The sequence below is a fragment of the Lynx rufus genome, unplaced genomic scaffold, assembly GCF_022079265.1.
Source record: "Lynx rufus isolate CCGP_SWC_20201006 ecotype Redwood Valley unplaced genomic scaffold, mLynRuf1.p SCAF_5, whole genome shotgun sequence".
Classification (NCBI taxonomy): domain Eukaryota; kingdom Metazoa; phylum Chordata; class Mammalia; order Carnivora; family Felidae; genus Lynx; species Lynx rufus.
In genome coordinates this window covers 91,420,218-91,444,210 of record NW_025814867.1, presented here as the reverse complement: position 1 = coordinate 91,444,210, position 23,993 = coordinate 91,420,218, and the positions used below count along the sequence as shown (strand labels likewise).

The window sequence follows — 23,993 nt, the reverse complement described above, 5'->3', positions numbered from 1 at the left end:
ATAATTACTTTAAATGTAAATGGACTAATGTCCAATCAAAAGACACAGCATGATTAAATGGATAAAAAAGAAGACCCATCTACATGCTGCCTACGAGACTCATTTCAGACCTAAAAACACATACAGGCTGAAAATAAAGGGATGGAAAGAAGATATTTCATGCAAATGAAGTGAAAAGAAAGCTGAAGTAGCAATACATATATCAGACAAAATAGACTTTATAACAAAGACCATGAGACAAATAAGGGCATTACATAATGATGAAGAAATCAATACAGGAGGATTTAACAGTTGTAAACGTATATATTTTTTCACCTAATATATTACATATATAAATATATGCACCTAATATAGACACACCTAAATATTTAAAGCAAATTATTAACAAATGTAAAAGGAGAAACTGACAGTAATACATAATAGCAGGGACTTTAATAACCCATTTATGTCACTGAATAGATCATCGAGACAGAAAATCAATAAGGAAAAAGTGGTCTTAAATGACACTTTAGACCAGATGGATTTATATACACAGAACATTCCATCCAAAACCAGCAAACTACACATTCTTTTTAAGTGCACATGGAACATTCTTGAGGATAAATCACAGGTTAAACAACAAAACAAGTCTCAACAAATTTAAGACTGAAATCATATTAAGTATCTCTTCCAACCACAATGGTATAAAACTAGAAATCAATTACAAGAAAAAAAAACTGGAACAAACACAAACACGTGGAGGCTAAACAACATGCTATTAAATAAACAATGGGTCAACAAAGAAATAAAAGAGGAAATAAAACATTACATTGAGACAAATAAAAATGGAAACACAACATTCCAAAATCTATAGGATTCAGCAAAAGTAGTTCCAAGAGGAAAGTTTATAGCAATACAGGCCTACCTAAAAAAAAAAAAAAAAAAAAAAAAAATCTAAAACCTAATCTTAAACCTAAAACAACTAGAAAAAGAAAAAGCCCACAGCTAATAGAAGAAAAAAATAATGAAGACCAGAGCAGAAATAAATTAAATTTAAAAAAAAGATCAATGAAACTAAGAACTGATTCTTCAAAAATATAAGCAAAATAAACCTTTAGCCAAATTCATCAAGAAAAAAAGAGAGGGCCCAAATAAATAAAATCAGATGAAAGAGAGGTTACAACTAACACCATAGAAGTACTTGGAAAATTACATGCCAACAAATTAGGCAACATAGAACCCACAAAAAATGAAATATACAATCTTACAAGAGTGAATCAGGAAGAAGCAAAATCTTAACAGACCAATTACTAGTAATGATATCAAATCAATTATCAACAAAGCTTCCAACAAACACAAGTCCAGGATCAGTGGCTTCCCAGGTGAATTCTACCAAACATTTAGAGTTAGTATCTACTCTTCTCAAACTACGCCAAAAAATTTAAGAGAAAGGAACACTTCAAAATTCATTCTACAAGGCCAGCATTACCTTGATACCAAAACTAGACAAAGACACTAAAAAGAAAAGGAAAAAAAGAAAATTATAGGCCAATAACCCTGATAAACATAGATAGATGCAAAATTCCTCAATAAAATATTAGCAAATGGCATTCAATGATGCATTAAAAGGATCATACATCATGATCAAGTGGGATTTATTCCAGGGATGCAAGGATGGTTCAATATCCACAAATCAATCCATATGATATACCATATTAACAAAGGAAAAAAATCATATGATAATCTCAACAGATGTAGATAAAGCATCTGACAAATCCAATAAGCCATTTATGGTAAAAACTCCCAATGAAGTATGTTTAGAGGGAAGATACCTCAAAATAATACAGGACATATATGACAAACCCATAGCTAACATCATATTCAATGGTGAAAAACAGAGCTTCTCCTCTAAGATCAGGAACAAGACATGGATTCCACCCTTGCCACTTTTATTGATCATAGTTCTGGAAGTCCTAGTCATAGCAATCAGACAAGAAAAAGAGATACAAGGCATCCAAACTGGGAAGTAAGCAGAAAACCATCACTGTTTCCAAATGATGTAATACTATATATAGAAAATCCTAATGATTCCACCAAAAAACTATTAGAACAAATTAATTCATTACATTTGTAGGTTAAAAAATTAATTGACAGACATCTGTTATATTTCCATATGCTAATAATGAAGTAGCAGAAAGAGAAATTAAGAAAACAATCCCATTTACAATTCTATCAAAATAATAAAATATCTAGTAATAAATTTAACCAAGGAGGTGAAAGACGTGTATTCTGAAAACTATAAGACACTGATGAAAGAAACTGATGATGGCACAAGTGGAAAGATATACTGTGCTCATGGATTAGAAGAATTCATATTAAAATGTCCATACTACTCAAAGTAATCTACAGATTCAATGCAGTCTCTATCTACATTGGCATTTTTCACAGAACTCGTACAAATGAATCCTAAAAGTTGTATGGAACAACAAAAGACCCTGGATAGCCAAAGTAATCTTGAAAAAGAACAACAAAGCTGGAGGTATCACGTTCCCAGATTTCAAATTATAGTACAAAGCCCTAGTATTTAAAACAGTATGGTGCTGGCACAAAAACATGTAGACCAGTGAAAAAGAATAGAGAGTTCAGAAATAAACCCAAACTCCTATGGTCAATTATCTGTGACAAAGGAGGCAAGAATATACAATGATAGTCTCTTCAACAAATGGTGGCTGGGAAAATTGGACAACTACATGCAAATGAATGAAACTAAACCACTTTCTTATATAAAAATACTCTAAATGTATTAAAGACCTAAATGTAAGACATGAAACCATAAAACTCCTAAAACAAAACACTGGCAATAAACTCTTGGACATCAGTGTTGGCAATTTTTTTTTTGGATCTGTCTCCTCAGAAAACAAAAGGAAAAATAAACTATTGTGACTATGTCAAACTAAAAAGCTTTCATACAGTGATATAATACCAACAAAACAAAAAGCAACCTATGAATGGGGAAGATTATCTGCAAATGATATATCTGATAAGGGGTTAATATCCAAAATATATAAAGAACTCACGCAACTCAAAACCAAAAATCGCCCCTAAAAAATTCAGTTAAAAAATGGGTAGAGACCCTGAATACACATTTTTCTAAGGAACACATACAGATGGCCAAAAGACACATGGAAAAATACTCAACATCACTAATCATCAGAGAAATGCAAATCAAAACCACAATGAGGTATTACCTTACACTTGTCAGAGTGGCTAGTGTAAAAAGACAAGAAATAACAAGTATTGGCAAGGATATGAAAGAAAAGGGAAACCTAGTGCATGGGGTCAAAATGTATATTGGTGTAGCCACTATAGAAAACAGTATGGAAGTTCCTAAAAAAATTAAAAATAGAAATACCTTATAATCCAGCAAATATATTTATGTGTATTTATCCAAAGAAAATGAAAATATGAATTCAAAAAGATATATGCACCCCATCTTCACTCCAGCATTATTTACAATTGCCAAGATATGGAAGCAACATAAGTGTCCATGAATTAGACGGATAAAGAAGATGTGGTATATAAAATAAATACAATGGAATATTACTCAGCCATAAAAACAAATGGAATCTTACCATTTGTGATAACATCGATGGTTCTAGAGGGAATTATGCTAAGTGAAATTAAGTCAGAGAAAATAAAATTCCATGTGATTCTACAGTTATATGTAGCATCTAAAAAACAAAGTAAATAAAACAAACAGATCTATAAAAACAGATATAAATTGGTTGTTGCCAGAGAGGGGAGACAGGCAGGGGGATGGACAAAATAAATGAAAAGAGGCATAAGCTTCCAGTTATTAAATAAGTAAGTCAAAAGGATGTAAAGTATAGCATAGGGAATATAGTCAATAATATTGTAATACATTTGTGTGATGACAGTTGATAACTAGACTTATCATGATGATCATTTTACAATGTATATAAATGTCGAATCACTTTGTATAATTGACACTTATGTAATATTGTATGTGAACTATCCTTTAATTAAAAAAAAAAGAGTAAAAGAAACGTATTAGAAAAATTGAGGGAAAAAACACCTTAAGTTTTCACTCAGCTATAGTGTAAAAAGATATATCTATCCTCTGAGATCATCATGCCTCACCAGAACTTTTTACCTGAAACTCCTCTGCAAAGTAATCACAGCAGATGGAAGCTTCTTTAACCTCTTTCTAGTTTGGAAACCCTTCCAATAAGCTTGAATCAAGCAAGCTGCTTGATGTAGTTTCTGAAATTAAAGGCCAGAATTAATATAGAGACATTTCTAGGAAAATCTTGTTTAGAAGTTTACCTCTCAAAATATCAGGCCTGGGCAAGTATTAATCTCTACCTCTAATAAACTGGGGAGGAGGCAATTTCATAGGACAAGAACAGGTAAGGTCTAAGAATATTAAACCTGACCTGCCAAAAGAGGTACATACACTAGGTTCTCAGGCAGTATCTAGAATGTGTTCAAGATACAGTCTGATTCTACTCTTTTTATAAAGATTTCATAGTTCTGATTTTTAATGCTTTCCCCTCTGCTTGACTTCTTATGCCTGACCTCATTTATTCAAGCATTCAAGGGTACGAATAACTCTTTGAACAGGCTAAAAAAGAAAAAAGGCTCTAAGGTTAAAAATCGGGTCCACAGAAACCCCTTACCCTATCAAACTACAGCTGCTCTGAATATTTGAGGAGATAAGTAAAGAATGGGGGAGAGACAGCAAATAAAAAATTCAAGAAGCTACCACTCTCCAGTATTTTGAAACTAAAATGTTTACTGACGTTAGGAAATACGCAAGTTATTTTTTTAGAATTTATTACCTGTTCTTCTACTTCCTGATAGACCTTTGGGGTTAAAAGGGCAATGAGCTGTCCAAGTTCTTGACTAAACTCTGTCCCAGGCTCCTGCTTATTTCGTAGACTTCTGAGTCCTGAAATGGAATAACAAAGGTACATATAAAATAAAATATGATTTGCTATCTAATCAGGATTAATTTGAGGTTAAAAAGTCTGGTTTAGAAAGAAATGAATACAACAGTAAGATTAATTACATGATTTTTTTTTTCCTTTTCTCAAAGACTTCTAGATTGAAGTCTTTAGGATATTTCTCTGTCCTAAGAGATTTTATGTGATCACTTGTAATATCTGATGCAAAGGCTGTCTCCTCAGTATCTTAAGTGGAATCATTGTGGTAAATCAAAGAGGAGAGATATAGAATTTTTTACTTGTTTCAACATAAATACCTTAAACTGAAACACTTTTAAAAATAAATAGCATACTGAGTAAATGACTATACTGTGGAAGCATTTAAACAGGTTACTAGTCATTCTTAAAGAAAGCTATTTATTAAATAAAAATATACAGTATTGTATGTAATTTGGGGCAAATCAATAGGTTACTGAGCAATTATTATAGAAGTGCTATAAATACTGCATTTTCATTCCAAAATAAAACACAGAAGTAGTATAGCTATAAAGTAAGTACTATTTGTAAGCATGTTGAAATGATGTATTGTAGTATTCACTGTAAATAAAGTAAAATGTCCTTGGTGTATATAATTGGGGAGGCCACTATACAGATCTGACCACGTCTTTATACTCTCTTCAGAACTCAAGTTCTCAGTGGTATTAATAATTGTAAAATAGCTTTTTTTCTAATTTATTTTTTTTAATTTTATTTATTCTCAAATTAGTTAACATACAGTGTAGTCTTGGCTTCAGGAGTAGAATCCAGTGATTGATCACTTAACATGCTCACTCAATGCTCATCCAAACTATTGCCCTCCTTAATGCCCTTCACCCATTTTCTCCACTCCCATCTACCCTCAGTTTGTTTTCTGTATTTAAGAGTCTCTTATGGTTTGCCTCCCTCTCTGTTTAATAATTGTAAAATATCTTGAGGAAACTGAGTAAGTTCTACTATTGAGAAAATAAAGGGAGATGAATTGTTAAGGTGAAATTCCTTTATAATGAACTCTATTAGACATTCACATTTCTATAGAATAAATCAAATTACAAAATTTAAAAATGACTATTTGGCACAATATCAATTGGAGAATACTATTACTGGCACTTTCTTTCCATCTTTATTCCTATAACAAAATAATTACAATGTTCACAGTAATGACTGATGGAAGGTAAGCTACTAAATAGTGCTTTCCAAATCATCAAGCATGATTAGAAGGCCACTGTAACAGTCTGGATATTAAAAGCATAATTTAATGTTGTAATCTTTAAAAATTTCCATATAATATGGCCCTGTATTAGTGAGTACATTCAGAACTAGAAACCTATTTCCTGACCATGCTGAATAAGAAAATATAGTGTAACGAATTCATGGCCCCGGGTTGCAAAGAAATAAAACAAACCTAACAGAACTTTGCTTGGCAATTAAAAACAAAACCAAAAACACCATCATCCGTGGGATTCTGGATAAATTACCTAATATTTTCATGGCTCTGCTTCCATTGCTATAAAATGAGGATATCTCTTGGGGTGCTTGGGTGGCTCAGTCGGTTGAGTGTCTGACTTCGGCTCAGGTCATGATCTCACAGTTCATGAGTTCGAGCTCCACGTCGGGCTCCGTGCTGACAGCTCGGAGCCTGGAGTCTGCTTCAGATTCTGTGTCTCCCTCTCTCTCTGCCCCTCCCTTGCTCATGGTCTGTCTCTCTCTCTCTCAAAAATAAATAAACGTTTAAAAAAATTTTTTTTAAATGAGGATATCTCACAGGGTTTTTAAATATTTTAATGTAGAATAAGGTATGCAGAACTATGACTGACATAGTAAATTTTCAATTAAATGAAAGCTATTATATGGGAGTGGCATTGTGCTGAGCCTTTCCTCCTCCAAATTTCTGACTTTTTATTCATATATAATTTTGGATGTGAGGAAGACTTTTTGTTTGCTTTGAGAAAAAGCAGTGAAAGACCTGAAGAGTATTATTAATTGATGTAAAGATCAAAAGGGCTGTCAATCTCTCAAGCATAGCTCTATTTTCTCCAGTAAAGTTAATCTTATTAAGGTCACCAGTCTTTTTGGTCATTATTTTACTATACTACATAGTATATTCAATACACAACTTTTTTTGTCAGAGAAGTATCCATTGTAACCTCATCAACAAAGTACCATAAGCCATCTGTTGAGACACGAAGATAGCTTGATTACATAAAGACTTTTTCCTTAATTGGTATCTGTTGTAATAGGGTTTTATCTACACACACCAGTTATTGAGTTTTTTAAAGTACAAGAATTTTAGTGATTCAACACTTCCATACAACACTCAGTGCTCATCACAAGCATACTTCTTTTTTTTTTTAATTTTCTTTTTTAACGTTTATTTATTTTTTTGAGACAGAGAGAGACAGAGCATGAATGGGGGAGGGTCAGAGAGAGAGGGAGACACAGAATCTGAAATAGGCTCCAGGCTCTGAGCTTTCGGCACAGAGCCCGACATGGGGCTCGAACTCACTGACCGTGAGATCATGACCTGAGCCGAAGTCGGATGCTCAACCAACTGAGCCACGTATGCGCCCCACAAGCATACTTCTTAATCCCCAACACTATTTAACCACTAAATTGTACACATGAAATTAATATTACACTGCATAACAACTGGAATATAAATAAAACCTTAAAAAATACAGAAATTTTGTAAACCATCAATAAAAATTTCTTTTTGAGAATCTCAAGAAAATAAAGAATATATGCACTACCTTTGTAGCAGGCACTTAGTCTCAGTAAAATCAAAATTTCCTGATGGGTTTCAGTCATCAGCAGTAGAAGCTTTGCAGCAGTACTTCTTATCACGGAGCTAGGAGTTGATAAAAGCTTGAAAACAACTTCATCTAAAATTGAATGTAGTGTTTTTCCTTCTATCCGGAGTAAATCACCCCTAATAGAACAAAATAAAAAGATAAAGAATGTACCATTACTAATGGATGTATAGGTATCATAAAAATTAAACATAAAAGTTTTAGCAACTTTATGCCTAACTGTGGCCAAATGCAAGAAAATAACCCAGTTTTTAAACATAGAGCTTAGTTCCACAAATGTATCACATTAAATCAATTATTATTTATTGAATTCCTACTGTGTGCAAGGCACCATGCTCGGTAAAACAGGGAATACAAAGCAGCTGAATGCCCTCTCTGAAAAACCTACAATCAAATTGCAGAGGAAAGATAAATGCGCAAAATATTACATAGATGATTTAAAAACTTAAAAGCAACAAGAGGAAAATCACAAGACAGTACATGGTTCATTGCTTAACAATGTGAGAAAAATCCTATAGGAATTCAATTATCATGGACTTAATATAGGAGGAATTTATCTTTCCTTAGGTATTTCCTTCATTACATGAACAATTATCTTCTTGTACTACTTACGTGATGAAAACTTATCTGAAACTTGGAAACAGCCAAAAGAAATTACTGGGTATCTTTCACTCACCTGCCCCTAAGGAGTATGTGATTTTCTAGGGGTGTGTACCTTTGCTTGACTATGGGTTTACTATTGATTAGGATATTTTGCAATTCTGCAAGCTAACCTTGATAAGCTAACCTTACAAAAAACGAGTAACAGTGATTCTTATCTGAGAGCAATGCAAACAGATTCTTAATCAACAATACAAATGGATTTGTCCAGTAGAAAAAGTAACTGTAATGGTTACTATCTACTGTTTTATAAGACATCAATTAGGTTTTTTAGCTATTAGCAAATTCATTTCTATATTCCTTTGACAAACCCCTCTTTAAATCTCCCTTCCTCAAGATTCCTCAAAAAATTAAAAATAGAACTACCCTACGACCAAGCAATTGAATTACTAGGTATTTATCCAAGGGGTACAGGTATGCTGTTTTGAAGGGACACATGCACCCCAATGTTTATAGCAGCACTATCAACAATAGCCAAACTATGGAAAGAGCCCAAATGTCCACTGATAGATGAATGGATAAAGAAGATGTGGTGTATGTATACACACACACACACACACACACACACACACACACACAAGGTGTATTACTTGGCAATCAAAAAGAATGAAATCTTGTCATTTGCAGCTATGTGGATGGAACTAGAGGGTATTATGCTAAGCGAAATTAGAGAAAGACAAATATTATGACTTCACTCATATGAGGACTTTAAGACACAGAACAGATGAACATAAGGGAAGGGAAGCAAAAATAATATAAAAACAGGGAGGGGGACAAAACAGAAGAGACTCTTATTAAATATGGAGAACAAACAGAGGGTTGCTGGAGGGGTTGTAGGAGGGGGGATGGGCTAAATGGGTAAGGGGCATTAAGGAATCTACTCCTGAAATCATTGTTGCACTATACACTAACTTGGATATAAATTAAAAAAATAAAATAAAATAAATCTCCCTTCCTCAAATTCTCCTTTGAACCTATAAACATCTTACTGGTTCCTTAATTAATAAATAAGTTGAATAAAATTTTTTTGACACATTTTGCCACCAATATAATGATAGGGAACATACCCATTGTGCCACAAAGTTTCCTTGTGTTTCATTGTCATACCCCAACTCCTTCATCTCCCTGTTAGCCTATCCCTTGACAACCACTAATCTACTTTCTGTCACTAAAATTAGTTTATGTTTTCTAGAATTTTATACAAATGGAATCATACAGTATGTCCTTTTTTGGCCCAGCTTCTTTCACTCAGCACAATTATTTTAATATTCATCTGTATTATCTCATGTATGAATAGTTCATTCTCTTTTTTTGCTGAGTAGTAGTCTATTGTATGGATATACCTATAGTTAATTCACCTGTAATGGACATTTGCATTGTTTCTAGTCATTGGCTATTACAGATAAAACTGCTATTAACATTTGTGTACAAGTCTTTGTATGGACATATGCTTTCATTTTTCTCAGGCAAATACCTAGTAGTGGAATGGATGGAAAATATGGTAGGTACATGCTTATTAAGAAAATGACAAACTATTTTCTAAAGTAACTGTACTATTATATTACTCCCACTAGCAGGGTTGATTCCTCTGTATTTTTGTCAACATTTGAATCAGTAAGTGTTTTAAATTTTAGTCATTTAACAAGTGTAGAGTCGTATCTCTCTAATGACTAGTGTTGCTGAACATCTTTTCATGTGCTTATTTGCCACCCATGTCATCTGTTTGTTCTCTATTTTGAAGAGTGTCTTATGTTTTTGCCCCCTCCCTGTTTTTATATTATTTTTGCTTCCCTTCCCTTATGTTCATCTGTTCTGTGTCTTAAAGTCCTCGTATGAGTGAAGTCATATTTGTCTGTCTCTAATTTCGCTTAGCATAATACCCTCTAGTTCCATCCACATAGCTGCAAATGACAAGATTTCATTCTTTTTGATTGCCAAGTAATACTCCATTGTGTGTGTGTGTGTGTGTGTGTGTGTGTGTGTGTGTGTGTGTGTGATACACACCACATCTTCTTTATCCATCCATCCATCAATGGACATTTGGGCTCTTTCCATAGTTTGGCTATTGTTGATAGTGCTGCTATAAACATTGGGGTGCACGTGTCCCTTCAAAACAGCATACCTGTACCCCTTGGATAAATACCCAGTAATGCAATTGCTGGGTTGTAGGGTAATTCTATTTTTAAATTTTTGAGGAATCTCCATACTGTTTTCCAGAGTGCCTGCACCATTTTGCTCATTTTTCAAACTGGGCCTTTTTTAAATTTTGAGAGTTTGTATATATTCCAGATACAAATACTTAAGATACATGCTTTTCAAATATTTTTTGCCAGTCTGTTTTGTCTTTTTCATTTTCTTAAATAGTGTCTTCTGAAGAGCAGATTTTTAAAATTTTTGATGAAGTCTAAACTAATCAATTTCTTCTTTCATGGATTTTACTTTTGTTGTCATATCTAACAATTTAAGAAATTTTATGCAAACCAAGGTCGTAATGGCTTTCTACTATTTTCTTCAAGAACTTTTGTAGTTTATATTTTGCATTTATGTCTAGTATCCATTTTGAATTAATTTTTGTATTGGTTAAGAGGTATAGATCAAAATTCTTCTCTTTAAATATCAATAGCTAATTGTTCCATCACACTTTAAAAAACTATCCTTTTCACTTTAAATGGCCTTTACACCTGTTTTAAAAATCAATTGTTCATATATGTGTTAAGTCTATTTCTGGATTCTATTCTGTTACATAGATATATTTGTATATATTTGCATTAGCACCTCATTGTTTTAATTATGTTAGCTTTATAAAGCCTTAAAATTGGGTAGTGTTAGCTCTCCAACTTTGTTCATTTTCAAAGTTGGTTAGGCTATTTTATATTTTAGGTTCTTTGGTGTTCATATGAATTGTAGAAATCAGTTTGTCAATTTCTACAAAAATTAGATTTTGAGTGGGATTGCATTTAAAGTCTTTTAAGTTAAATTCAATTAAATTTGGAGAGAATTTGAATCTTAATATTGTACCACTCATCTATTTACATAGCGTATCTTTCCATTTATTTACATATTCTTTAATTCCTCTCAGCAGTGTTAAGTTTTAAGTCTTTCCCATTTCTTTTCAGATTTAACCCAACACATTTCATATTTTTATGCTATTTTAAGTTGCAATATCTTAAAATTTTAATTTCTGAGTATTAATTGAAGGATATAAAACTTCAATTTATATTTTTATACTGATTTTACATCCTACTACCCTTGCTACAATCACTAATTTTAGTGGCTTCTTTGTACAGTCTATTGATTTTTCTACATAGATGACAATGTCATTTCCAAATACAGAGAGCTTTGTTTCTTCCTGTCTGTACAAATAACTTTTCCTTTCCTTGCTTGACTGTAAAAGATAGAAACTCCAATACAATGTTGAAGAGAAGTGATTGGAGAGGAGATCCTTATCTTGTCCGTGATCATTTAGGAAAAGCATCTAGCATTTTACCATTAAGTATTTCCTAGATAACTTTCATCAGGCTCACAGAGTTCTATCTTCTACTAGTACCATGTTGTTTTTCTTTTTGAAAAATCAGGAACAGATAATGGATTTTTCAAATGTTTTTTCTGTATCTACTGATACGATGATATATTTTTCCTTTTTTGTTTTGTTAATATGATGAATTATATTGCTTGACTTTAGAATATTACTCTAGCCCTGAATTCCTGGGATAAATCCAACTTATTCAAAATTTATTAACTTTTTAATATATTATTGGGTTTCAAATATATTATAATGTCTTTTGTTTGGTATCAAGTAATTCTGATCCCATATTATGAGCTGGAAACTACTTCTCCTCTTCAACATTCTGGAAGAGTTTGTTCAGGATTATTTCATTAAATGTTTATGAGAATTATCAGTGAAAAAGCTGTCCAATCCTGAAGTTTTGTGGGAAGTGTTTTAGCCACAAAATCAATTTCTTCATACTTATAGGCTATTCAGATTATCTATCACTTCATTTTTGTTGTTGTTGTTGCTTCTGGAGCAAGTTTTAGTAGTATGTGTCTTTCTTTTTTTTTTTTTTTTCAACATTTATTTATTTTTGGGACAGAGAGAGACAGAGCATGAACGGGGGAAGGGCAGAGAGAGGGAGACACAGAATCGGAAACAGGCTCCAGGCTCTGAGCCATCAGCCCAGAGCCTGACGCGGGGCTCAAACTCCCGGACCGCGAGATCGTGACCTGGCTGAAGTCGGACGCTTAACCGACTGCGCCACCCAGGCGCCCCAATATGTGTCTTTCAAAGAACTTGTCCATTTTACCTTAATAAGCATAAAGTTGTTCACATTATTTCCTTATAGTACTTTTAATGTCTATTGACTTTATTGTGTTGTCTCCTAATTCCTGATATTGGTAAGTCGTATTCTTTTTTTTCCCCTGATCAGTCTTGTTTCAGACTTATCAATTTCATTGATCATCTCAAAGAACCAGCATATGGTTTCATTGATCTTCTATACTGTTGTTACTATTTTACTGATTTCTGCTTTGATCTTTATCATTTTTTTTTACGATTATATTTTTTTAAGTAATCTCTACATCCAACATGGGGCTTAAACTCACAACCCTGAGATCAAAAGTTGCATACTCCACCAAGCCAGCCACGTGTCCCTATCATTTTCTTTCTTCTGCTGGAACTTAATTCCCTACTCTTAGTTTCCTAAAGTGGAAGGTGAAGTCAATAATCTGACACTTTTCTTCTTTTCTAATACAGGTATCCCCAACATTTCAAAAGTTTGCATTATACCCCTTGACTGCTATGAAATACCTACATTACTACTTGTTTTGTGCTAACTAAAAGAAACTTGAAGGTTGCTGCTTTTACCAAAAAAAAAAGGGGGGGGGAAGCATTTGTTTTGCAGCAAGCTGTTATAGAGGCAGTGCACATCCCAAAAAGCCAGAGTGGCACCAAGAAGCTCCTTCCCTGGAAACTGCACTCAGTATTTCAGCATCAAGCTGCCATCACTTTGAACTGTCTGTGAGTATCTGTGCTGTACCTCAATTTATTCTGTGCAACCTTTAGCAAGATATGTCCTAAGTTATCAGAAAAACGTGGGAGGTTATTTTTGGGGTCTTAAATGCACAACATTTTTTCCCACATAAATTAACAGTAATTGTTTCTTTGCTTTATACCATTTTGGCTTAGGAAACGTTTTATATGAATGCTTTACTTTTAGATAGTAGGGGAAACCTATGTTGGTATTAAGTGGTATAAATTTTCCCATTTAGTACGCTTTAACTTAGATTCATCCCAGAAATTGGGATATGGTGTTTTAATTTCCATTTATTTAAAAATACCTTCTAAGTTAATTTTTTTTCTTGGTCCTTTGGGTTATTTAGACATGCATTATTTTCCCCACATTTGGGGATTTTTCAGAGGTCTTCTTGGTATTAATTTCTAGTTTAATTCCATTGAAGTTAGAGAACATACTTTGTATGACTTAAGTCCTTTTACGTTTATTGAAACCTATTTTATGGCCCCCAAATGGCCTCTCTAGGTAAATGTTCATTTGCATTTGAAAATAATGTGCATTCTGGTCTTCTTTGGTAGAATGTTCTAAAAATTTCAATCAAGATGGTTGATATTGTTCAAATCTTCTGTAGTTATAATTTTTACCTACTTATTCTACCAATTATCAAGAAAGGGGTTTAGACATCTTCCACTTTACCTGTAGTTTTGTCAATTTCACCTTTCAAATCTATCAATTTTTTCTTTGTATCTTGAATCTCTGCTGTTAGGTCAATAAACCTGTTTTTCTGATGAACGGATCCTTTATTATGAAATAACCATCACTGGGAATATTCTTTTTTCTGAAGCTTACTTTTTCTGATATTAATATAGGTATTCCAGCTTTCTTTTTACTAGGGATAGCATAGTGTATCTTTTTTCATCCTTTCACTTTTAATCTATTTGTGTGTTTTTATATAATTTTTATTTATTTCTTTGAGAGAGAGAGAGCATGCACACAAGTTGGGGACAGGGAAAGAGAGAATCTTAAGCAGGCTCCACACCCAGAGCATGGAGTCAGACCTGGGGCTCAATCCCACGATGCTGGGATCATGACCTTATCTGAAACCAGAGTTGAACGTTCAACCAACTGAGCCACCCAGGAACCCGTTTTTGTATTTAAGGTACATTTCTGGAAGACTGCATGTATTGGTTCCTGCTTTTTCATCCAACCTGTCAAGCTGTTCCTTGTAACTGAGGGTTTCTAGCCATTTGTACCTAATACAGTATAGGTTTACATCTGTTATTTGGTGACTACTTGTTCCATTGTCCTTTGCCTTTTTCTTTTTAATGCCTTACTTTGGAGTAAGTATTGCTTTATGATTTTTTACTGCCTATCGTGGCTTATTAGCTATAACTCCTTGTCTTGTTATTTTATTGATTGCATTAGGGTTCATACCATATATCTTCAACAGAGTCTAACATCAAGTGATATACTACCAACCTTAATTGATATACTACTTCATGTACAGGTTTCTCCCACTATCAGAAACTAGAGTGTTCTTATGAAACCTTTTATAAGCTAAAATGGCATAAAGAGAAGAAGCAATTACCATTTTGTAGAAGTGAAAACTGTCTTTGAATTTCTTTTGGTTAGCAAAAACAGGTACTAATGTACGTCTTTCGTAAAAGCAAAGAGGCATAAAGCAAACTTTCAGATAGCCTGAAACCTATTTATAGTGTAAGAGTTTAACAGACTTCCATTCCTTTCCTCCCAGCCTTTATGTTATTGTTGTAATACGTTTTACTAATACATATGTTACAAACCCTCAAATACATTTTATTTTTGTATAAACAAATGTTATTATATTACATATATCATTATAATGCAAAAAATAATCTTTTATAGTTACTCCTATGATTACTATTTCTGATATTCTTCAATACTTGGTGTAGATCTTCTTTCCTCTGGTTGAAGGACTTCCTTAAAGATTTCTTGTACTGTGTGTGGGTCTGCTGGTGATTTCTGAAAAAGCATTTTGTCTTTGTTTTTGAAACATATTTCCACTGGGTATAAAATTCTAGGTTTGACAGTTGTTTTCTTTCAGTGTTTTAAGGATGTTGTCTTCGTATTGTTTCTGATGAGAAAGTTACTGTCATTCTTATCCTCATTCCTGTGTGTAACATCTTTTTTCCTCTGGTTGCCTTTAAGATTTTCTCTTTATCTCTCGCTTTAATAAAAAAAAATGTTTATTTTTGACAGAGAGAGAGAGGAAGAGAGAGAGAGAGGGAACAAGAACATGAACAGGGGAGGGGCAGAGAGAGAGGGAGACACAGAATCCAAAGCAAGCTCCAGGCTCTGAGCTGTCAGCACACAGCCCAATGTGGGGCATGAACCCACAAGCCATAAGATCATGACCTGAGCCAAAGTCGGAAACTTAACTGACTGAGCCACCCAGGCGTCCCTCTAATGCTTTGATCTCAATGTACCTTGGTGTCATATTTTACTGTCCTTGGAGTTTGATGAGAATTTTGAATTTGTAAGATTATTATAGTATTCAATGAATTTGGAAAATTTTTAGACATGGTTTCTTCAAATATTTTCTTCTAACTCTACTACTTCCTTTATATACTCTAATTATGCCTACATCAGCTCTACAGTTCACTGAGGTGTTTTTCTTTCTTTATTCCTTTTGTTTCATTTTGGATGGTTTCCACTGCTATGTCTTCAAGTTCATTAATCTGCAATGTTAATCTGCTATGAATCCTATCTAGTGTATTTTTCATATTGAGTTTGTAGTTTTCATATCTAGAAGTTCACTCTGGGATTTGTATCATATAAGTCTCTATTAAACTTTTTTAAAACATGGAATACAGTTAACTAGCCTAACTATCCCATAACTATCCTGATGTCCTTGTCTATTAATTCTAACATATATGTCAGTCTTCATCAATTGATTCTTCTCATATTGGTCCTGTTTTCCTCCATGTTTGCATGCCAGGTACTTGTATGAATTTTATCTTGTTGGGTGCCAGGTATTTGTGCATTCCTAAAAATATTTTTGAGTTTTCTTCTGTTTAGAGATTTTCAGGTTCCATATGCAAATCATATGCAACCAATGATTTAGTGAAATTAGTATCAGATTGGTAATACTTCTGACCAAAACTAAAAGATCAGTAACATTTTATAAAACCAAGTCACCTATAATCTGCGGTATATTCTATAGCACAGTTATGATTGTAGACCCTACCTGAACATCTTTAGTAGAAACTGTAAGATATTATCACTTTGTATTATTACTAAAGGAAGACGAAAAAAAGAAATCAAAGATGCTATGATAGCACAGGTGGGATTTTCTCATCCCTTTAAAATCAAATCAAAACACAAACATTTCTGCCATACTTCCTACTTTGTATAACTTACCATAAAGATTTTAAGATAAAGATATGTTCAAAAACCAGAGCAGTTACTTGTAAATAATTTGATCCTTTTGGGTTGTGCTTTTGTTTGGAAGGTCCAGAATGTGTTCCATCTAGTGCTAATTATCCCCCCACTACTGAGATGAAACCTTACTGAGTACTCAATGTTCTGTTACTCATGGGGTTTTCCACCTGGCTGTTGGGAGTCAGGCAATATTCTTGGCTCTGTGTGAACTTCTGATACTGTTCCTTTTCATTGTTTTGGATTATTGTTTTCGCAGACATTGAGTAGTTTCTTCACATGTATATGCCAATCAGTACTCTACCAAATACTTGAAGGAGACTCTGATTTCTGGGGCTCTCTCTGCACGTAGCTCTTTTCTTTGGTGTTCTGTCTTATGAACTCCAGCTATTTTGTTCTCCCCAGACTCTCACCTCTACCTTTTCAACTCAGCCTGGCTAGGATACCCCTCCCTGTGCCACAGTCTGGAAACCCTCTCAATGCTAGGAGTTAAAGTAATTATTAGGTTCACCCTATTAATTCCTTTCTCTTAGGGCTCACTTTTCTTTCACTGACTTAAGTCCAGTTTCCCGAAAACTGTTGTTTTATGTTTTTCCTGGTGTTTGTTTTCTTCAAGTGGTAGGGTAAATCCATTTCAATTATTCCATTTCAATCACAAGTGGAAGTAAAGTCTTGATGGTTTTCATTAGTTTTTAAAATATTTTTTTTAATCTATTTGGTACCAGTGCCCAAGGCCAAAATTTTATTACTTCACTTGGATTACTGTAGTTGCTTCCTCTAATTGCCTTCTTTGTCTAGAGTTTTGTCCCCCTTAAATTCTTTCTCCACATAGTGACCTGAGTAATGTAAGTGAAACACACTTATTTTAATCCACTTTAAAAATCTGTTAATGGTCCCATTTCCTATAGGATAAGATTAAATTTCCTTAACACAACATATAAGCTCTTCATGACTTAAGTCTGCAGAACTTGTTAGTCACCTCCACATGCCAAACTGTAGATGCCAGCAATGATGAATTGTACCTACTTTTCATCCATATCACGTTATTTCTTTGTGCATTTGCTTACGTTATTACCTCTGCCTTTCTCTTCTTCCTCTCCAGCTAATTTTTCATTCTTAAAGTTTCTCCTCAGGTGTTACCATATTGAGGAAGTATCACCCCTTGGTTTTGGTTAGGAGCCTAACACTTGTGCACACCTTTATAACTGTAACTTAATATGCTATAATATAATCATGTCTGTGGGTTGGTCTCCTGCTATCCTGTAAGCTATCTGAAAGCAAATTTTTTACCTTAATCAACTTTGGGAACCCAATGACAGACACATAGTTGACACTTTAGACATTTAATAAATCCATACTGAACTGGAAGAATCAATTATTATAAGTGTGTATAGTTCTTTTTCCATTTTAATCTGGAAAAACTATCAGTTCTTTTATGCCATTCTAAGAAAAGCACCTGGCATAATGGTAAGCTTGCAGTTCGCTAAATAAATATATGATTAAGCATTTTTTTTATTGTGGTCTCAATATTTTTGTTCAGATAGCACCAAAAATATTTCTTCTCCAAGCCTGAGATTTGTCTACAAACTTCTTAAGCTCTGAGATACCAATTCAATAATTAATTTCCAGTCTTTTATGGTATTTTATATTCTTTTTTTCTGAAAGACAATGGTAGTAACAGAGTTCTTGAAGTATCATGTACAAGTCATAAGTAATTGATGATTTCAGCAAAATTGGAATAAAATTGGTAATGCTTCTGTACCAAAAGTTAAAAATTATAAATACTTTAATAAACACTTTGAAACCAAATCACCTGTTGATTTGTAGTATGTTCTGTAGCATAGTCATGACTGTAGATCCTATTTGAAGGTTGTCAGTTTGCAGTAAGTGTAAGAAATGATCACTTTGTAGTACTAAAAGAAGAGAAAAAAATTAAAACAAAGATTCTATGATACAATCGAGATTCATTTATTTTCAAAACCAAATCCAAGCATGACCATTTCTATTAAAATACCTGCCTTTGTATACTTAACAATAAAGAAGATTTTAAGATGGGCAGTTTCAGTAACCATAAAAAAGCGATTCCATTTTATGAAAGTTATAAACAGAAAGCATCCACAAATACTACCCTAAGACTCTACTGTTACCTCCCATTAAATGAGAAATAAAACAAAACATATCCTAAATTCGAATCTTTCTAGCAATAAATTTCAGTGAATAAAATCAAATTTCCTGTGAAGAAAAGAGAATATGAAGGAATGGAAATGGTACGTATGACTGTAAACAGTGGCTTACATCCTTAAAACAATTGTTATATAATATACATGTTTGTTAACATTTTGTCTTAAATAATAATGAAATTATCATTTACAAAACAACGTTTGTTTTTATTGCTTTATAATTTTTAGGTTCTGAGAAGCCAGTTTTGAAGACCTGACACTGGATGCTTCTGTAAGTTGCTTAACCTCTCAGAACTCCCATTTCTTCTGGGGCGCCTGGGTGGCGCAGTCGGTTAAGCGTCCGACTTCAGCCAGGTCACGATCTCGCGGTCCGTGAGTTCGAGCCCCGCGTCAGGCTCTGTGCTGAGGGCTCAGAGCCTGGAGCCTGTTTCCGATTCTGTGTCTCCCTCTCTCTCTGCCCCTCGCCCGTTCATGCTCTGTCTCTCTCTGTCCCAAAAATAAATAAACGTTGAAAAAAAAAAAAAAAGAACTCCCATTTCTTCAACTGTAAAACAAGAATAGCTCTCTCATAGACTACTGCTGAATGTCCTACAACCTACCCTACTGAATAGGTTCCCAGTAAATGTCAGTTTCTACTCCCTTCTCCATTAACTGATCAGAATTACAATTAAAGTGGGATCAGGTGTGCAGGCAAGGCAATTCTGTGAATACTATCCTAGCTTCCACAAAACAACTTTACTCTTTGCCTCTTCTTTCTCCTGAAAGAATATATTGATTTCTTTCACATACTAATTACTGTTTTTCCATTTACAAAGTTCAATATTTCAATATTTTACTAAACATCAATTTTTTTAACATTTAGCAACTTCAAAAAAAATTCCACTATTAAATATTTCTACAGCTTCTTATTTTCTATTACTTCAACAGTAAAAGACTTCTTTTTTATAACTGGAATAAGTATATTATTTCCTTTTTGTCTACTTAAAGATGTTTTATTAGTAACTCTTTTTAATTAATTAATTTCAGAGAGAGAGAGAGAGAGGGTGTGAGTGAGGGGGAGACAGAGAGAGAGAAGCAGGACTCAGCTGAAGTGGGGCTTGTGCTCACCCAAAGCAGGGCTCCAGCTCACTCAAAGTAGGGCTAGAACTCACGAACTGTGAGATCATGACCTGAGCCAAAGTCAGATGCTTAACTGACTATGCCTTGCCCGTAGTAACTCTTTGTAATTCTGAATTCACTGAACTCGTGATATGCAGTGTGTGTGTCTCCTGCTATATACCGGAAAAAGTTATGCTAAAATAATTTTAGTCATTCCATCTTATTTTTACACTGTTTTATATTATTAAAGAATTTATTTTTGGAGCCTCTGTTCTGTTTTTCAAGTGTAGTTGTTTTTATTGAGTGTGAGATAACTATTTGGTCCCCCAAACAAAAATACTTGTGCCCATTTAATTAACCTTCTTATAATGAATGCTTCAAACCTTCACAAGAGTAGAGAGAATAAATCATGATTCTACATGCATTCAACTTTAACAATGATCAACTTATGACCAATCATCTTTCACCAAGCCTATCCACTTCCAGCCTCCCATTTTATTTTGAAGCTAATCCAATACATCAATTATTTTATCCACAAATACTTCAAGATATACTCCCAAAAGATATGATTAAAAAATAAAACATAACCATATCTAAACTGAATGTTTTTTTTTTCTTTTTAATGTGTATTCATTTTTGAGACAGAGACAGAGCGTGAGCAGGGGAGGGGCAGAGAGGGAGACACAGAATCTGAAACAGGCTCCAGGCTCCGAGCGGGGCTCATGAGATCATGACCTGACCATGAAATCATGATCAAGACCTGAGCCGAAGTCGGACGCCCAACCGATGGAGCCACCCAGAAGCACCGAATAATGATTTAATTTTATCAGATATCCAGTCAGTGCTCCAATTTCCAATTATTTTGTGCATTTTTAAAGTTTGTTTCAATCAAGATATAAATAAGTTCCACAATTACAAATATTATACATAGTAACTGGTTATCTTTCAAATTTCTTTTAAACTATGGATTCTTTTTTTTCTTACAATTTATTTGTTGACAAAACTATATCAATTGTCTTAGGAGGTTCCCATAGTCTAGATTTGTTAACTGCATTCCTGGGGTGTAATTTAGTGTTTCTCTGACCTTCTATAAATGGGTCATTGGAGCTAGAGGATCAAAATGATTCAGGTTTGAATTTTTGACATCTACATTTCATATGTGAGGTTATGCTGAGCCATTAGGAGGTACTTCTCAAATTTTGACAGTGATGGATGATTAATTCCTAAATCTGTTCACTTACTAACAGTTGTACAATGGCAATATCTATCTTACCTTTTTCACCTATTGGAATAGTTTTATAAAGAGAAATTTGTCCTCATCAAGACATAAGAAAAAGCAAGAGAAACTCTGGATTCTTCATTTACCAGTTTCCAAAATGAATTGGTTCCCTAGTAGACTTTAATGGTAATTTTTTAAATAGTTGATATATTTTTATCCTCAGTAGTTATTATCCTTATTACTGTTCTAATTTCCCATTTTTGGCTAATAGAAGCCTCCTTATTTTGGCTCCTGAATCCTTTTCACAGAATCCCAATAAACTTTGTGTGTGTGTGTGTGTTTTTATTAACTTGTTTTATTTTTTATAATCCCAATAAATTTTGCTTGCTTCCTTTCTATCTGGTATACAAAATACTTCAGGCTTACGTTGCATATTTTCTGTCTCAGACCTTTAGTCTGCCATTTCTATAAGAGCTGATTCTTTTTAGAGAGAAAGGTTATAGGAGACCCCAATTTTGTACCCATTTATTTTTTTGTATATGAATCTCACAACCATGTAATTTAGTTTTAATACAAACTTTATTGATATTTTAAATCTACAGAATAACCTGAGGAACAGTCACATTTGTTGTCATTACTATTTCTGGAAGAAAAAAATAGCATATTTTAAAAGTTATTCAAGTATTCTCTCTCTTGCTATCTCTCATTTTACTAGGCCTTTTACCACCCATTATAGTATAGTAAAACTAAGTACTTTATATTTTTGGTAAAACAGTTGTTTAAATTGAGAACTTTATATTTGTTTCATAATGGGAAATTAATAGATAATGCTTTAAAAGAAAAGGAAGTAACTAAGTATTTAAAAAAGAGAGAGAGAGAGAGAGTGGGAGAGAGACTATTCATCAGGGTTTCAGGGGACCTGGTTTCTGGGTCTACTCAGTTTCAAAAGGATATAACCACCCAAAGTATTAGTTGCAATAATTGTTGCAATAATTAGTTGCTGCCTTTGGAAAATGGGAAATGAAGTGAGGCACAAGGGCCAGGGTTTGTTTTTAACAATCCTTATAGAACTATTTGATTCTTTATGTGCATGCATAATATTCTGAAAAAATTAAATTAAAAATAAAAATTCAATTCTATTTTCACCTTCTAAAAAAAGTGTTCTTATATTTTTCTTATAGTTACATTTATCTCAGATTAAATCTTTCAAAAGGATAGAATGTTGCCATAATTATCATTAAAGATTACTTCCCCAGTCTTAAGAAAACATAAAACACATGTTTATATTTCTCAAGTGTAGAAATATCCTATAAAATAACTATCAAGTTCAGTAAAATGTCAATATATAAAAGCTTACTCCTACATGAATAGTTAGGCTATGAATTAAATCATATATGCTCTGTACATAGGGATTTCTCTCACACTAAATCTAAAATATAGATGCAATCTTTGGAGCTTAGAAAAAACTTTTTCCCTAAGTTGTTAAAATTATCATCCAAAGAAGACTTCCAGATGGCCAACCGACACATGAAAAAATGCTCAACATCACTCATCATGAGGGAAATACAAATCAAAACCACAATGAGATACCACCTCACACCTGTCAGAATGGCTAACATTAACAACTCAGGCAACAACGGATATTGGCGAGGATGCAGAAAAAGAGGATCTCTTTTGCACTGCTGGTGGGAATGCAAATTGGTGCAGCCACTCTGGAAAACAGTATGGAGATTCCTCAAAAAATTAAAAATAGAACTACCCTATGACCCAGCAATTGCACTAGTAGGTATTTATCCAAGGGATACAGGTGTGCTGTTTTGAAGGGGCACGTGCACCCCAATGTTTACAGCAGTTCTATCAACAATAGCCAAAGTAGGGAAAGAGCCCAGATGTCCATCGATGGATGAATGGATAAAGAAGATGTGGTATATATATATACAAGTATACTTGCTGAGTATTACTCGGCAATCAAAAAGAATGAAATCTTGTCATTTGCAGTTATGTGGATGGAACTAGAGGGTATTATGCTAAGCAAAATTAGTCACAGAAAGATAAATAGCATACGACTTCACTAATTTGAGGACTTGAAGATACAAAACAGAGGAACATAAGGGAAGAGAAGCAAAAATAATATAGAAACAGAGAAGCAGACAAAATATAAGAGACTCTTAAATATGGAGAACAGAGGGTTATTGGAGGGGTTGTGGGGGGGATGGGCTAAATGGGTAAGGGGCATTAAGGAATCTATTCCTAAAATCATTGTTGCACTATATGCTAACTAACTTGGATGTAAATTAAAAAATAAAACTTTAAAAAAAATTTAAAAATTATCATTAATCCTTATCTTTGATTTGCTAAATAGTAAGAGCTAAGAAAAAATTATATTTAAATAATATTTAAGCAATTTTCTCCTTAATATTCACATCGTCAATGTTGACTATTTAAAACTGGAATGTACAGATGGGCTTTTATTTTTTTGTGTGTGTGGTTATTTCAACGTAGTTTCATTTAACTGTGGTTATCTGTATAGCTAATGAGATATTTATTTTTAGAAAAAAAAAAGCTGTTAGCAGGTACTTTACAATGATTATCAGTTACCTTAAAAATCTTTTCTCTTA

General features: G+C 33.5%; 1 protein-coding gene across 1 annotated transcript in view; it reads right to left on the bottom strand.

Moving 5' to 3' along the window:
* IQCB1 (IQ motif containing B1) overlaps positions 1–23,993 on the bottom strand; it is a 63,593-nt gene that overhangs the window by 27,290 nt on the left and 12,310 nt on the right. Inside the window, exons 7-10 of the mRNA XM_047099910.1 lie at positions 18,692–18,791; positions 7,733–7,911; positions 4,842–4,951; positions 4,154–4,263 (exon numbers count right to left, since the gene is read on the bottom strand). Coding sequence (XP_046955866.1) covers positions 4,154–4,263; positions 4,842–4,951; positions 7,733–7,911; positions 18,692–18,791 — 499 coding nt within the window. The remainder of the gene's footprint in view (positions 1–4,153; positions 4,264–4,841; positions 4,952–7,732; positions 7,912–18,691; positions 18,792–23,993) is intronic.